This window comes from Puma concolor, chromosome D4 (genome assembly GCF_028749965.1).
Source record: "Puma concolor isolate L17-30 chromosome D4, mPumCon1.1.hap2, whole genome shotgun sequence".
In the NCBI taxonomy this organism is placed as follows: Eukaryota; Metazoa; Chordata; class Mammalia; order Carnivora; family Felidae; genus Puma; species Puma concolor.
Window position 1 is genome coordinate 839,375 of NC_141679.1, and position 16,510 is coordinate 855,884.

At 52.1% G+C, this 16,510-nt stretch overlaps 2 protein-coding genes across 5 annotated transcripts in view; one reads left to right on the plus strand and one right to left on the minus strand.

The window, feature by feature from the left end:
- The window catches only part of CENPP (centromere protein P), a 229,459-nt gene extending 215,710 nt beyond the window's left edge, over window positions 1-13,749 (plus strand). For 2 of the 4 annotated variants that reach the window (XM_086684752.1, XM_086684751.1), the window contains 3 exons: window positions 11,169-11,248; window positions 12,132-12,223; window positions 12,531-12,674. In XM_086684752.1, coding sequence (XP_086540878.1) covers window positions 11,169-11,248; window positions 12,132-12,223; window positions 12,531-12,661 — 303 coding nt within the window. In that variant the 3' untranslated portion in view covers window positions 12,662-12,674. Of the gene's footprint in view, window positions 1-11,168; window positions 11,249-12,131; window positions 12,224-12,530; window positions 12,822-13,285 lie in introns of those variants that run through there. The other 2 variants (XM_025931549.2, XM_086684750.1) reach the window with 2 other exon arrangements.
- Window positions 13,532-16,510, minus strand: part of IPPK (inositol-pentakisphosphate 2-kinase) — a 48,584-nt gene continuing 45,605 nt past the window's right edge. Inside the window, exon 13 of the mRNA XM_086684749.1 lies at window positions 13,532-14,825. Within this exon, the coding sequence (XP_086540875.1) occupies window positions 14,600-14,825 (226 nt within the window). The 3' untranslated portion in view covers window positions 13,532-14,599. The remainder of the gene's footprint in view (window positions 14,826-16,510) is intronic.

Here is a 16,510-nt window from a genome sequence, read left to right on the forward strand (position 1 = left end):
ACCTTAAACACTCGAAGTCTGTGATAGTTTAAATGAGACCATAATAACTTTAAATTAAAACCAGTTTCAGTGTTTTGGACAGTATTACTTGGACATTTATGAAACATTGAGTTTAAACCTTAGTAATGATAAAATTGTCGGTGACTGGAAGATCACCTCATTATCTGCTTGTATTTCATGACTTTGCTCACATAATTACATATTAATACATACATGAAGAGGAAGTTGCAAAATTACCTCTGAAGAATTTCTAGCATTATTCTATTTATAGGTGTGTATTCAGCTTCTTTTTTTAAATTTGTAAATGTTTATTTTAATTTTTTTAATTTATATCCAAATTAGCATATAGTGCAACAATCATTTCAGGAGTAGATTCCTTAATGCCCCTTACGCATTTAGCCCATCCCCCCTCCCTTAACCCCTCCAGTAACCCTCTGTTTCTTCTCCATATTTAAGAGTCTCATTTTTTGTCTCCCTCCCTATTTTTATATTATTTTTGCTTCCCTTCCCTTATGTTCATCTGTTCTATGTCTTAAGGTCCTCATATGAGTGAAGTTATATGTTATTTGTCTTTCTCTGACTAATTTCACTTAGCATAATATCCTCCAGTTCCATCCACATAGTTGCAAATGGCAAGATTTCATTCTTTTTGATTGCCAAGTAATACTGCATTGTATGTATATATATACCACATTTTCTTTATCCATTCATCCCTCGATGGACATTTGGATTCTTGCCATACTTTGGCTGTTGTCGATAGTGCTGCTATAAACATGGGGGTGCATGTGTCCCTTCGATACAGCACACCTGTATCCCGTGGATAAATGCCTAGTAGTGCAATTGCTGGGTCGTAGGGTAGTTCTATTTTTTAGTTTTTTGAGGAACCTCCATACTGTTTTCCAGAGTGGCTGCACCAGTTTGCATTCCCACCAACAATGCAAAAGAGATCCTCTTTTTCCGCATCCTCGCCAACATCTGTTATTGCCTGAGTTGTTAATGTTAGCCATTCTGACAGGTATGAGGTGGTATCTCATTGTGGTCTTGATTTGTATTTCCCTGATGATGAGTGATGTTGAGCATTTTTTCATGTGTCAGTTGGCCATCTGTATGTTCCTTGGAGAAGTGTTTATTCATGTCTTTTGCCATTTCTTCACTGGATTATTGTTTCACTGGAGTATTGTTTTTTGAGTGTTGAGTTTGATAAGTTCTTTATAGATTTTGGATACTAACCCTTTATCTGATATGTCGTTTGCAAATATCTTCTCCCATTCTGTTGGTTGCCTTTTAGTTTTGCTGATTGCTTCCTTCGCTGTGCAGAAGCTTTTTATTTTGATGAGGTCCCAATAGTTCATTTTGCTTTTGTTTCCCTTGCCTCTGGACATGTGTTGAGTAAGAAGTTGCTGCAGCCAAGATCAAAGAGGTTCGAGGATTTTGATGGCTTCCTGTCTTACACTGAGGTCTTTTATCAATTTTGAGTTTATTTTTGTGTATGGTCTAAGAAAGTGATCCATTCTTCTGCATGTCGCTGTCCAGTTTTCCCAGCACCACTTGCTGAAGAGACTGTCTTTATTCCATTGGATAGTCTTTCCTGCTTTGTCAAAGATTAGTTGGCCATACGTTTGTGGGTCCATTTCTGGGTTCTCTATTCTGGTCCATTGATTTGAGTGTCTGTTTTTGTGTCATGTATTCAGCTTCTTAATGACCATTTCTGACAATCTTATAAGAAGACAGTTTGACTCACCTCTGTAATTATTAGCTGAGGAGGGAACAGAAATGCATCTCAGAGCATATGGTTTGAGCTCAAGATGCAGCCCCACTCCCGCCGCACGGACGCTGTCTCATAACCAGGTCACGCTTCCTGCAGGCAGACGATGGGTGCGTGTTTGTTGGCTGTGTTTACGATGACTTTCCGTCCTCACCTGGGGTGGGGGGGGGGCGCACAGGAGAATTGGGTCTCCCACATCCCTCTACTCCTCCCTTCAATTCCGTTTTTTAGACAAGGTGTTTGCGGCCACATTTCATGCTGTCACCTCGCCTCCAGCCTCTGCTTGTTCCTGAATGTGCTGCTTGCTGTGGAGCAGGGGTGAAGGTGGATGGTCTGTCCTCAGCCCCTCGAAGCTGATCTTGGAATCCCTGCAGCAGGGGTGGAACCATCTGGGGAGAAGCGCTCGTGGGCAGTGGAGAGGGGAGTGGTTGTGTGGAGGGGACATGATGTGTCACGGGGGAGCCACATTGTTGGTCTCACCATGACACGGGGCCCCTGTGTCACAGGCCGACTCAGAACTTGGTGTCTCCCAGGACAGAAGCCACTGCCCAGGACCTAAGATTATACAAGCGTGAAGTAAAATTTAAATGTGTAATTATAAAGTAGGTAACTGAGGAGTTTCTTGAAGAGTTTTTTAGCTTAATACAATTAAAATGAAATATGAAAAAATGTTGCAAAAACTATGAGAAAGTAGAAAGAAACATGGTTATGGGAATTGGAAATTTCTCAGTTGGAAATTTCTTCCTTCAGGGTCTGAGACCCATTCAGTAACTTACACAGCAGCACAGAAATGACATTCACGAGTTGTGAGGGAGGCCTTGGGACAAGGACATGTTTGGGGAACATGTCATGGAGAACAGAGTCAAAAGGAAGAGAACAAAGCACATTCGGGCTTGGGGCTCAGGAGGACATGCCCCAGGTGAGATGGAAGGCAGGTGGGGGTGTGTCCTGTGGGGTGGAAAAGGCCCCCAAGGGCCCCTCAGAAACAGTCACGGGCCATCCAGGTAGGACTTGGGTGCTTTTTATATTGTCTGTTCTACTGGTCTCCCAGGGTCGCTTCCCAAGAAAACCACCATTGAAAACGTGTGTGGTTCCGTCCTTCTGGTTTTTGCTTCTCTGGGGGCCCCGGGTCAGGGCGACTGCATTCCGGCCAGACGTTGTATGCACTGAGGTTTCAATTTCATATCGTTTTCACATGGCACAAGCTTTTGATATTTTTCTGACCACTTCCAAATGTGAAAACCATTTCGACTGCTGTGCAGACTCAGGCTGTGGAATCTGCAGCAGCTGCAGTCTGCGCCACCGGGCCCGCTGCTCCCGCTCCCGGGCAGCTCAGGACCCTCCACGTGCACCTCGAGACTTCCGTCTTTAAAATCTTTCGGGATGTGTTTCCAACATGGTGGGTCCCTGAGATCCCTGGTGCTTCCCGGGGCTCACATATCCAGACAAGGGCTGGGGAGCAGGCGGGGGCAGTGGGGACTCGGGGCCAGAAAACACCCGCGGGCACACCTAGGCCCTGCCACTTAACTGTGCGTCCACGGTCAGTGCTGCCATGATGGTCTGGCTTTCTCAGTTTTGGGAGCCTCTGCGGGCTGGGAATACAGGGTTTCTGGGTTTTTGACTAAAGCAGCATTTAGGACACATTTTTTCTGCCCTCCAGCTCCAGACAGTGATACACTCAGCATTTCCCAGTTATTTTCTTGGGTGGTTTTTGGTGTGGGGCCCCAGGAGCCTGCGTTAACCCACCCATGGGTCTGGTCTCTGCTCCCCACCCCAGTGAGCTGCTGCGCTCCCTGAATTTCACCCCCCCACATCCTGGGTGTGGACGTGCATGGAGCTGGGTGGCCGTTTTGTCTCGTGTCCAGAGCCACACCCAGGAGAGCTGGGCAGTGCTGTTTACAAGAGAGGATCCAGCAACAGTTCATCTCCCCTCATGGTTTTCACTCCAGCAACATAAACAACAGTCTAGAAAACCTGCTTAGAGTAAAGTCGGTGTCGTCAAGACGTGGAAGTAGTCTTTCCTTCCCCTCTGCAATCAGGACAGTAAAGTGGGGCTCCTTTTTATCCAGCCTTGTAGCCTGGGGGCTTCATCAGGGGTCAGCCGATGGTGTCATGAGTGCTTGCAGGGAGAGTCTGCCGTCTCTTCTGGTGGCTGAGCTGAGCAGAAAGTCTCTAATGACACCTCCAGTCCACAGTGGGTCCTGTTACTCCAGACGGGGACGGATCTCTCCTCCACAGCTGTCCTAGAGCAGCCCTCTCTCCTCCAAGATCACCGTCCGACCCAGAGGACAGAGCCCCTGGCCAGCACGTGGCCCGGAAAACCCTCAGCGAGTGAATGAATGATGCACTGTTAGATTACTGAAAAATAATGCGATTCCTGCCCGTGCCTTCCCTCTCCAGCGAGGCACCTTGTGCCCTCAGAGTAGGGGCAGCAGGCACTGCTGTGAGATGTGCTGATGCGGGAAGGGCACTGAGGTCGTGAAGAGGCCAGTGTGATCACCGCGAGGAGGGGAAAGGGAGGACCCTGGGGGAGCATCGAGGAGATCCCTCGCTAGTTTGTTTCTGGTGTGTTTGTGCAAGAGGCTTCAAGGGGCCATGTCTGTGCACACCACTGCAGCCTGCCATCCTGAGGTCTTCACCCTGGAGGCTCCAAAGCGTAGGGAAATGCTCGTTCCCATTGAGACTTCCTGCGGAGACAGAACGAATAAGGGAGGAGGGAGAACTTGTTCCTCTGGTGGAAAGCCACTAATGAACGTGGAAGGATATGGAGATGGTCGTTGGCAGTCCTCATGTGGCTGACTCAGCCCCTCAGCAGCCTCGGGGCCCAGGCTGGTGAGCAGACGTCCCACAAGGAGCTGGACAGGGGCCTGGTGTCTCCTGGGAAGACAACAGAGTGTCCACCCTGCTCCCAACGTGGCATCATGAGGAGGCACCAGCCCTGCCCGGGGCCGGTCCACAGCCCAAGAGGCCCACGGTCTACAAACTGCCCGCACGCAGTGGGAGCCAGGACACCTGACACGCATCTGCTAGTCAGTAACGTGGGAGAGTGGCCCCACGTGGAGAAATGCCAAGTGTCACTGTAGAAACACGAGGGACAGCAGGTGTCATGGTTGTGGCTGAGCTTGCGGGGGTGACAGAGGGTCCCGGAGCCCCCAGAACCAAGCCCGTGTGACATCTGTGATCACAGACAAAACGTGTATGGCACCTGCACCCACGTCAGGCCCAGAGGACCTGGTATTCGTCAGGGTCCCTTTCACATGAGAGCCGACTGTTCCACGTGCAGATGTCGTAGGCGTTTCTGAGCCTTCTGACGTTCAGAACAATTGGGACACTTGCCTCTGAATGTGTGCGTGCGAGCTGTGCCACAGATTCCCGGTGTGGTTCCCGCCAGTGGCCCTCTGTGCCGCACAAGTCCCTCCCAGGACCCAGGAGATCAGCTGTCACAGAGCCCCCACCCACACCCCCACCTAGAGTGGCAGTGGGTGGGCTCTCCTCCCAGCTCCTTGAGTTTGCGTGCTGTGTCAGAGGACAAAAATGCTTCCCCACGGAAGGGAAACAGTCCGTGGACTGGGGGAGTCCGGGGCCTCACACGCAGGGGGGAGCTCTCGCCCTGAAGGAGACTTTTGCAGAATGCAAGAGGCCACGCAGAGACCAGGTGGGGGGCTGTTCTCCAGGACAGGATGAGCTCCGGGAGCAGAGCTGGAGGATCGGGGCTGGGGAGAGATGTTGCCAAGCGTGTGACCTGATGAAGGCGTGGATCTGTGCCGAGGGCCAGCCTCCGGGTTTTAAGTCCACACACCCCCTCACTGCCCTCTCCTGCCCATACCCTGCTTCTCCTGGTACCGAGGCCCCTGGAAGGGCCTGCCTGTGCCTTTGTCTCACCTCCCCCCACCTTGGACTCTTCTTCACCCACCAGAATCTGGTACAGGGCCCACTGCCCCAGCCACCCTGACTCTGTCTCCTGGCCCTGCCCACCTCCCAGCTACACCTGCACCCTTCTCCACGTTACCGCTGCTGCTTTTTGGGGCCTGGACAAGCCAGCTCGATCCTGTGTGGGCGGGCCCTGTGCTACCCCCCATCTTCCCATCATTCAGGTGTGAACCCAAGTGTCACCGGCTTTAGGAGGCCCCCTGACCACCTGCCAGTCCCCCGCGACCACACACCTCTCTCCATGGGGCTCACCCCTGGACCCCCACTTCTGGAACACTGTGTGGCACCAAGTAGGCCTTCACAGAGAATACCCTTCACCTGAGGGGGCGAAGCTGCCAGGTCCCGAGAGTAGAGGAGTGACCCTTGCAGAAAGAAGCTGGCACCGTTCTAGCCGTAGACTTGGCTGAGTTCTCATGGGTGCCTCTGCAGACCGTCCCCCCTCCCCAGCCCCACCCCGCGACTCCTGCTCTGTTCTCTCCTTTCCTAGACTCATAAATGTGGCCTTCTGTGTCTGCCTTCTTTAACTCAGCATATTGCTTCTGAGGTTTGTCCGTGCTCGCGTGTGGATAGCACTGCTGCTGAGCGTTGTTCCGTTGTACGGACTGCGCGGGTGCTTTCGGCCTCCGCTATGGGGGAAACAGGCCTCATTTATGCTGTGAAAGGATCACTCGCTGTTTCCAGTCTGGGGCTCTGATTCTCTGGACATGTTTTCGTTTCTCGTGGGTAAATACTTAGAGGAGTGGGATTGCTGGATCACATGGTACATGTGTGTCTAACTCCTCAGGACGTCTCCAGACTTCGCTCCCCACCAGCAGTGGGTGATGTTCTACTTGCTGCACATCTCCACCAGAACTTGTGGTTAGTCTTTGCTAAATTAACTGTTCTGGCGGGTGCGAGGTGGTGTCTCACCGTGGCTTTAATTTGCATTTCCCTAATGACTAGTGACGGTACCTTTCGCCTTCCACATCTCTTTTTTGGTTAAGTATCTTTAAATGCTTTCACCGTTCTATAAATTAGGTTGCCTTCTCATTAATGAGTTGTAGGTGTTCTTTACATATAGTCTGAGGCTGGCCTTTTTAAGAGCGATAATTTCTAATTCTGACAAAGCCAATTTATCATTTACCCAACTTATTCTTCTTTTACAGATCCTTTTTCTTTTGTATCTGAGAAATCTTTGGCTAGCCAAGGACTACAGATACCTTCTATTTGGGGCGCCTGGGTGGCTCAGTCTGGTTAAGTGTCCAACCTCGGCTCAGGTCGTGATCTCAGGCTCTGTGCCGTCAGTGCAGAGCCTGCTTCTGATCCTCTGTCTCCCCTTCTGTCTGCTCCTCCCTTGCTTATGTTTGCGTACTCTCTCTCAAACAACAACAAAAAAAGATTTTGTTTTTCATAAGTTTTATAGTTTTAGCTATTGCATTTAGATCTCTGCTCTACTTTTGTGTAAGACATAAGCATGGGGGCTCATTTTTCTACTTGTGACGTTCAATTGTCCTGGCACCATCTCTTAAAAACTCTGCGATGCGTTTTGTCCCTCAGTGAAACCTCACTGGTGCAGGCTGTCTTCAAAATACAAGATGTTATTAAAATGTGACTAGATCCAAGACAGTTAAGTGGAGAAGGAACAGTCTGTTCAACAATGATGCGGGATATTCACAGGCAAAACAGTGAAGTTGGACCCCTGCGTCACACCACATACAAACATTAACTCAAATGGATCAAAGGCCTAATTTTAAAAACTAAAAATCTAAAACTCTTAGAAATAAACGTAGGTGTAAGTCTCTGTAACCTTGGGCTAAACAATGATTTCTTAGCTATAACACCAGAGCACAAGCAAAAAAAGAACAAAAATAAATAAATTGGACTTTATCAGAATTAAAAACTTCATGCAGGTTGACACCGTTAAGGAAGTAAAAAGACAATCCACAGAATGGGAAAAAATCCACGTATCTGATAAGTGATTTGTACCTAGACTACATAAAGAGCTATTATAACTCAATAATAAGAAAAACACCCCAGTTTAAAAAATAGGCTAAGGATCTGAACAGACATTTCTCCAAAGAAGGTATACAAATGATCGAGGATCAATGATCACTGTCCTTGGCCATGAGGAAACGCAAATCAAAACCAGTGACCTACCACCTCACACCCACCAGGAGGGTGAGAATGGTTTCTAAAGGGAGGGCGGGTGGTAACAAGTGTTGTCAGCAAGGAGATGGAGAAATCGGGACCCTCAGACACCACAGGTAGGACCCTAAAAACGGTGCAGCCCCTGTGGAGAACAGTTGGGCAGCTCCACTCCTAGATACCTAGCCAAGAGAAACAAAAACACGTGCCACAAAAACCACACACCAGCGTTCACAGCAGCATTACTTCCAGTAGCCAAAAAGTAAAAAGCACCCAAGTGCTCGTTGGCAGATGAATGGATGAATACAATCGGTCCGTCCGTACGGCCCGGGTTATTCTGCAGTGTAAAGGAGTGATGAGTGCCACGTGGGCGGGCCTTGGAAACATCCTCCCTGAAAGACGCCGGTGACAAAAGACCACATCTTGAGTGATCCCATTTGTACGAGGTATCTGGAGACAGTGTTGGCTTACCGCTGCACAGGGACTACTGAGGGGATGCAGGGGTGGTAGCTAAAGGTACAGAGTGTCTTTATGGGGTAATGAAGACGTTCTGAAGTTAGCGGTGATGTTGTAAAACCTTGTTAAAATACTAAAAGCCCCTGAATTATACACACTTTAAAGGAGTAAATGTTATGTGAATTTGTTATCAATTAAAAAAACTGAATCAGGGGCGCCTGGGTGGCGCAGTCGGTTAAGCGTCCGACTTCAGCCAGGTCACGATCTCGCGGTCCGTGAGTTCGAGCCCCGCGTCAGGCTCTGGGCTGATGGCTCAGAGCCTGGAGCCTGTTTCCGATTCTGTGTCTCCCTCTCTCTCTGCCCCTCCCCCGTTCATGCTCTGTCTCTCTCTGTCCCAAAAATAAATAAAAAACGTTGAAAAAAAAAAAAAAAACAACTGAATCAGCTAGACGATCTTTGGGAAAATATTAAAGTCAAGAAGAACTAACATATTCGTGGACCCTCAGGTATACTTAAACTCAGAACTCAAGGTTTTCCATTCGTGTAACTGGAAGGTAGGCAGGGGTGCCTTGGTCATTCCCCTTCCGCGCTGGGCTGGCATCACAGACATGTAATGAGAGGCTGGTTTTCTCTGAAGCTCTGTTAAAAATTCTGTTCCCTTTGGACCAGCAGCCTTTTCAACAGCAAAGTGAGTCTCAGGTGTGACAGGGTCTGAACCAAATTGCCAGCACGCCCCTGGCCACTGTTTCTGTACCACAAACCCCAGGCATGTGGCAAGCAGCTGAATAAACACCATTTTGAACCCCCTCCTGGGGCGAGCTTGTGAAGGCCGACAGGCCCCACATATGCAGAGCTGTTCCCGGCCTTCCCAGACACCGTGAAAGCACAAACCTCGAGTCAGACACCAGACACTGTTGAAATGTGCCGACTCACATCTAGAGCTCGGCACGTTTCATGACTTTTCTGTCTTCACCCCTGTCGGCGACACCGCCCGCCCCCCCGGGTCCCTGGGCACCAGCGGAGGCATGCAGGCTCTGCGCTCCGGGCCGCCCGCCCTGTCTCCTCTCCTGCATGTGCTCGTGCCCAGAGTGTCTCAGGTCACCAGGCAAGTGCAAGAAGCTGATAAACGGGCCACGTTATTCCCTCTTGTACAAGGAAACTCCCCTCACAACCAGCAGAAGCTCTCCAGAAATCTGAACGCCTGGCCTCTTCCTAATGTCAGCATGTCAACTTTTTGCTTTTGAGAAGGCCTGGCCAGGTTGGGAGGTCAGCCACCCCGGGGGCCCCACGCTGGAGCAGGCCCGGCCTTGTGCTCACGTGCCCCTCAGCACCCCTCCTACAGCTGTTATTAATTCAGAAGAGCTTGAGGTTTAAAAAGCAACCAGCACTTTCCATTTAAAACACTTTGGTATACACTTTCTCAGAAACACAGTTTCACTGAAATTAGAAACTGTCTGTAAGCTTAAACCAGGCCCAGCCCAGCATTTGGTCAGAACAGCTTGGTGTTTGGACGTGTTCTTGCTCTGTCGGCATCTTTCCCACACGGGTCTGGGAGCAGTGGCCTCACTCACTGGCAACAGGCTCGCTGGTATTGGGGCTGGTCCTTGAGAAGCTGTACCACGTCTTTGTCCCTACAAGACCTCCTTCTGTGGAGCCGACTTGGCACAGTCCTGTCCTCGGAAATCCCGGGTTCTGCCACCCACACCACCAGTCCTGCCCCCAAGTGTCCCGTGAGGCTCAGGGCTAGCCATGGGGGCTTGGTGTGGGACATGGCAGGGCTCCCCTTCTGACCTCTCAGAGCTCGGAACCCAGAGCGGCCAGACACAGGTCCTGGGGGAGACCGACACCGAACTCGCTGGGAAAGCCCAGGGCTCCATGCTATGCAGGAGCCGTCTGCCCGTGACTCCGGGCACACGGATGTGCAAGAGCACTGAACAGTGAGCTTGACGATGGACGGAGTAGGAGCATCCACCATGGCAGGGGCCTCCATGTGATGGGCTTTTAGGGCCAGACACTAAAGCTGTAGGGCAGGCATCACCTTGCTGAGTTGTGAGGGACACCCCAGAGCATGGCTGGCTGGCCTTTTCAAGCTACCCTGTTCGAGAGAACAGGACAGTTGGAGGGGCCACCCCTGAGCAGAGGGCCTAGGGAGGCAGCATAGCCAGAGCAGGCAAACTCGTGAAACTGGGATGAAGCTGTTCACCATCCTAACACTGAGGGGTTGATGGTGTAGGCACATGGGGGTCTCGTGGCAATGGAAAGATCTAGAATAGGCGCCAGTGAGCAGAGAAGGCAGGAGTACGGTGGCCACGATGCCACAGGCCAGGTCTGAGGACCCAGAGGGGGTCTCGGAGGACAGGCCAAGAGGGTTCCCGACTGCACATGGACAGAACTCAAACTTCAGCCAGGAGACGAGAGCAGAGCAGATACATACAGTCAGAGCACGTGGGAGACACAAAAAGGAAAGGAGGGAGTCTCGTCTCGTCTTGGTTCAGGGTCTGGTGCACCTGTCCCCTCAGGCAGCCAGGAACCGGTTAGAACAACGATGAGGAACCCAGGGTCCTTGGCGTTAAGGTGTCCAGCTTGGCAGGTCATGCACGTGATGGCTCAGTCTGGTCACTCTCACCTGGTCCTTCCTCACATGTGCTCTGTTCCAGAGCAGTCACGGGCTCCTGTTCCGCACGAGGAGGACATAACCATCTGCACGCTGACGCATGTGTAAAGCAGGGCTGCAGGTTTTTGTGGACTCCTTCGGCCCCCTGGTCTCTCGGCCATAGCATTGTGAGGCCACGTGCTGCATTAGTCATGGTGCACCATGACTTTAAAGACTTTTACGCGGGCTCCTCGCTCCTGTTCAGTCACCTGACTTCTCTAACCACTTGCTGTCTTGCAGGAGAAGTACTCAGAAGCTGTGCACCTCCCGGAGGGGGCCGCCTCCAGCTGCATGGTGGTCCAGAGCCCCCGCCAGCCCGGGTAAGTGCAGACGCCCTCCAGGCCCAGCCTCCCCAGTACCCAGCCACTTGCTTCCTGTTAAACGTGAGGATTACGAATAAGAGGAAACAAGTGTGAACTGCATAACAGACCTCTCACTATGTCTGTGGGGTCATGTTGGGCATGCAGCCAGGGGCAGGGCACCAGGAGGGGAGGCCGGGAGGTCACAGGTGCTGGGTGAAGGGAGGACTCCTCTGGGTCCTGTGTGTGCATGCAGGAAGCCCCCTGCACGCCACGTGCCTTCACGGCCTGTGTAGGAGCGCCTCGAGGGGTTTTGTTTTCAAGCTTAAAATGATGTAATTACGTGGGTTTCTCAGACTTGCCTTGGCGGCTCCTCAACCTTTCCAGAATTGGCTTCTGGTGATGCGTGTAGCTGCAGGCAGTTCATTCCTTTTCGGTGGTTCTGCTCCATTAGGTGAACGCTGTCTTTCTGCCTTCTTTGGGTTGTGCGCATTTGGGTGACCCGTCCTTTTCTACTATGTCTGACGCTCCTTTCGTGTCCCCAGACACTCGAGTACACAGGCTTCTGTACCTGGAAGTGAAATGCCCGGGTCTCAGGGTAGAGTCAGCTTTCCGTCCCTGCTGACATGTTTCAAAGTACTTTATCCGTTTGTGTTCTGCACAGGTGGGTTTTTAGTTCCTGTGGGTCCCTCACGTGGTCACACCACCAGCACGTCGTGGGTACACAACAGCACCTTGCTGGGTCTGGGGTACATGTTCCTCTTCGCTGAGCACGTCGGACACGTCTCCGCGGGCAGACGTGTCCAGGGTCACATCCTCGGGGAGGGTGGCAGGCGCCGCGTGCCGTTCACGCTTCCCACCAGGTTTCGGGAACCGCTTGGCGACAGATCTTAACCTCTTTCAGGTTTGAGCTCGTAATCGTTTGGAGGATACAAATAGATGAAGAAGGGAAGGTTTTGCCGAAGCTGGATCTTCTCACCAAAGTGCCACAGCAAGGTAGGGCCCGTGTGGTGTTCTGGTGACTTACTGTGCCCAACAGTCTCCTGCTTACATCCTCTGGCTTTACATGGCCAGAATCAAAAGTTTTTTGTATCAGTTAAAAAAATGTTTTCATCGGTAATCACTCGAAAAGCACACGTGAGAGGGGACTGTTCCCCCAAGGCCCTCTGTTCTGTCCCCACCTGTGCCACGCAGGTCAGTGCCTCGTGCATAGTCATGACCATCATCGCCCCGTTCGGTGTCCCCGGTCGGGAAGGCGGGTGCGTCTGGATGAAGCTGCTCAGCCAGCCTGTTCTCTTCGCAGCCCTGGAGCTGGACAAGAACCGAGTCCTGGAAACTGCCCCCCTCGGCTTCCGGGCCCTGCTGGGCGTGCTGGGCATTGAAGCCGCCCTAGAGAGCCTGATTACGTCGCTCTGCGTGGGGGAAAACCACTAGTTCCTGGCAAACACGCAGGTGTGTGATTTTATTCAACGTAAACAGTTGCTGTTTCCCACAGAGAAGCCACGCCTTTAGGACACATGGTCTGTGCAGTTACGCCCATCATAAACACGCTGTCGGGACGGGGAAAAATAAACACGGCTATTTGAATACAAGATCCAGCACGTACAGTGTACTTGAAAAAATAAGCTTAACCTTTGAGACCGTGCAGGAGTGAGTGTCCCTCTTCGGATTCAGAGAGCATCTGGTCCTGCTCTCACCAAGGCTGAGGGTGGAGGCGTCCGGGAGGTCAGCCCAACCCCTGCCGTCCCGAGGGCCCCACCTGACACCCAGGGTGACGCACCGCCCTCCTCGCCTTCCCGCCTGGAGAGCAGCACTCACACGTACAAAGTGGTCAGCCTCCAAAATGTCTTTTCATCTCATCCTGTGTTTTCACACGAGGGTCCACACAGGACCCCCACCCCCACCCCCATCGCCTCAGGGCGGCACTGGCCTCGGGGGCCGTTGACGATGTTCCAGTCGGTGGAGACCCTGCTTGAAGCCAAGTCAGGGGAGGGGCCGCACTGGACGGTGAGGTGGATGACGCCTGGCAGGGCCTCATCCGTCTCTTTCCCTTGGCAGATGCCGGCCCTCTTGGCCTGGACTGGCCCCAGAGGCTGCCCGGCCCACTCCTCACAGAGCCAGGGTCCTCTGCACACCGTGATGAGACCTCAGGCCAGACCACCACCACGGATGCTTCCCTCCACACAACCCTCGCCCCCCAACATGCTCACGAGGGTGAGACACATGTTCCTTGAGTATCTTTTTCAACCTCCGAGGGTGGAGGAAGTCAGTGTTAGGACAAAGCTGAGTAAATTCTAGAAGAGCTTGCTTGATTCAAACAACTGTAATTCTCAAGTTATCACAAAATTCCCCACGAAAGTTTACAATCAGCAAAATATTCTTATTTTCCACGTAGCATTTTCATACAATCCCATGGTTTCGCTATTATAATCTTATGTTACAATAAGCCTTCATTAGTCCCTCAAAACAGTGATATAAATAATCTGTACAACCTACCAGAGAATAAAAAACTGAAGCCAAGATTCCTGACAGTTTTCATAGCAGCCGGGCACACCTGCAGGGAGCGACCCTGATGAGAACCTCTTGGTGCCAGCCAGGAGGGGCTCGTCTCACGGGAGCAAGGGCCCCGAACACCCAGCATGCGTGGCGCACGGCCGCCTGGACACCCGCCCCGGGCAGCAGCTCTGCTCCCAGCACCACAGCAGCACCTGCCCGCGGGAAGGAACGCCTGGTGTCCCCTACAGTTAAGATCAGATCGTTTAGCTAAAAATGGCCAGCGCTCGTTTGAGTGGTATCCACCCCCCCGACCTGAGTCCTGTGCTCCCCGCTGACTCTGTGCAGAGCAGTGTGTGCGGCCCCTCCACAGAGACCCCGAGTCCACACAGCCCAGGACCCACATCCATGCCAGCCACCCCCACTCTGCAGCAGGGAGCCCGCTAAGCCTGTGCTACCTGGTGGCTCGCACGGAAGAAGGGACCACGTAACTCAGCTGGGAAAGTTCCAGTAGTATCCATGTTTTCTTTCAAGTCCAAACTAAGACGTACGCGACAATTCAAGTTTTCTATGTTAGAGTCTGGTGGTAGGAGATCCAAACCTCGGGTCTTGAGGCTCTCATGCCAGAGGTTAGACGCAAACCCCGGGTGGAAGGTGTGGGGCCACAGCACGCAATGGGGCACACGTCCGGCACATCTCGTCCTGGACGGCGTGGGTGGTGATCGTGCATTCCGGGTCACCCAGACGCAGTCCCCACCTGAACAGGGGTTAAAAAGCGAAAACATTCACAGCCAAAAGTCACCCAACACAACAAAAAGTAGCTCTACCATTTGACCTTCACATTCTGTGTTCAAGTTTCAGGGACACCACAGGAGGCGGTTAGACCTTGTGCAGAACTAACGTGCAGTCCTCACTTTCCTTGAACCTGGCTGACATCACGGCCGCGTCTTTGGCATGTACAGTCTTTGAGTAGTAGTTGACGATCTTCCCATCCAGTTTATACTGGTGTGGAATGCTCTCATAGGGCTTGAGGTCGAGGTCCAGCACAGACACAGAGAAGGCAAACCTGGATCTCGATGAAGTGACGACAGGCCTCTGCTCAGAGCTGGAAGTGAAAGAGCAGCTTTAGGACCCATGAACCCCAAATCCTCATGCTGTTCACAGCACGCACCCAGCTCCGGGCGTCCCCACGCACTCCGTGTATGCCCGTGGATGGGTGTTCCCAAACCCTGGTGGTGGAGCCGAATGCTGGAAAGGGAAGGTTAACAAGGAGCCACGTGTTCCCAACCTGAAGGAAAGCAGAAAGGAGACCTGACCTTTCCTCAACCGGACAGAGAAGACGCTGACAGCAGACTTCCCTTCATTCGTCTCAGGTCACGAACTCACGGTTCATGGGTTAGAGCCCCATGTCATGCTCTGCGCTAACAGCGTGGACCCTGCTTCAGATTCTGTCTCCCTCTCTCTCTGCCCCTGCCCTGCTCGCACACACTTTGTCTCAAAATAAACTTTAAAAAAAAAAACAAACAAAAAAAAAAACCACTTTGAGGCTAATTCTGAACTTTGTACTAAGATTGCTGTGTGCCCATCCAACTCAGCTCTGAGTGCTTGGTATTGTCTTGCCTCCAAATGACTGGATAAATGTATTCTATGAGCTCAGTTTAGCCCCATAAAACTACTCAGGAGTCCTAGTTTCTCTGATACTTAACTACTCTTCTAGATTTGAAATCATCCCAAACATAACACAAATTTCAGAAGGTCCTGCCCAAGAGGGGAAGACCGATGGACACACTCCCGATCGGATGAAACTAATCAAGGCAAGACTCCGACTTAACTCCTGTACCAAAACACTCTTCCAGGGAAATCGACCCCCTGGCTCAGCTGCCGGGGTCTCAGCTACCCCCTCCCGAAGGGCAGTCAAGGTCTTGCTTCTGAGGCCTGAGTTCTAGGCAGCAGGGCTGGGACAGCACGTCTCCAGCCTCCAGCAGGTCACTCACGGCACCCGACAGACAAGGTGATGCACGTGAAGACGGGCAACGCTCCGTGCACGGGCTGGTGGACGCACAGCCAGAGGCAGCTCCTGCACAAAGTCTGACTGTGTGCCCACCACACACTCCCAGGAGCACCGGGCACAGCCCCAAAGCCGAAATGCTTCCGTGCTGCGCCACAGGGCTCCCAGGACGTGCACCGTGCCCCATCTGTGTCCGTCAGGCAGCTGGTGAAGTGTGCCAGGGCCCAGGCCAGCCAGCCCACCCTGCACACTCCTGCACGGTCAGGAAGGGCAGTGGGTGACATCCACATGGTTCTGTCCTCTACCACCACCAGCTCCATCCAGTGAATGGGCACTGCAGTTCCTCCAGGGGTCACAGGGGTGCTCGACTAAACAGAACAGCCTTGTTGTTTTTCAGCTATGGCTTACAGACATCCCTCGGTGTTTCCTATCAGTTCTGTGCCTGCCAGGGAGCAGCAGCCCTGGGAATGTTTAGTTCAACAGCGCCAGAAAAATGAGTGGCTGGCGGCCAACGATAAGGTCATCTTGACCCAGGAACACGTGTCAGAAGGACGTGGGGCCATTCCACAAACGCCGTGTCCACGTGGGGTTTGGCATCGGAGGATCAATGCTGAAGATGCCATCTAATTAGCAAGAGAAGATTATCAGGTTCATCCTGAATTCAAAAAAAAAAAGGCAAGGGAGGGTGCTGGACAGTCATGTCCAGGGACACGTTCTTACAGGCTCGGGAAGGGCCGTGAAGGCCAGCACACCAGGAGCTGGTCAGGGCGAGGAACGAGACC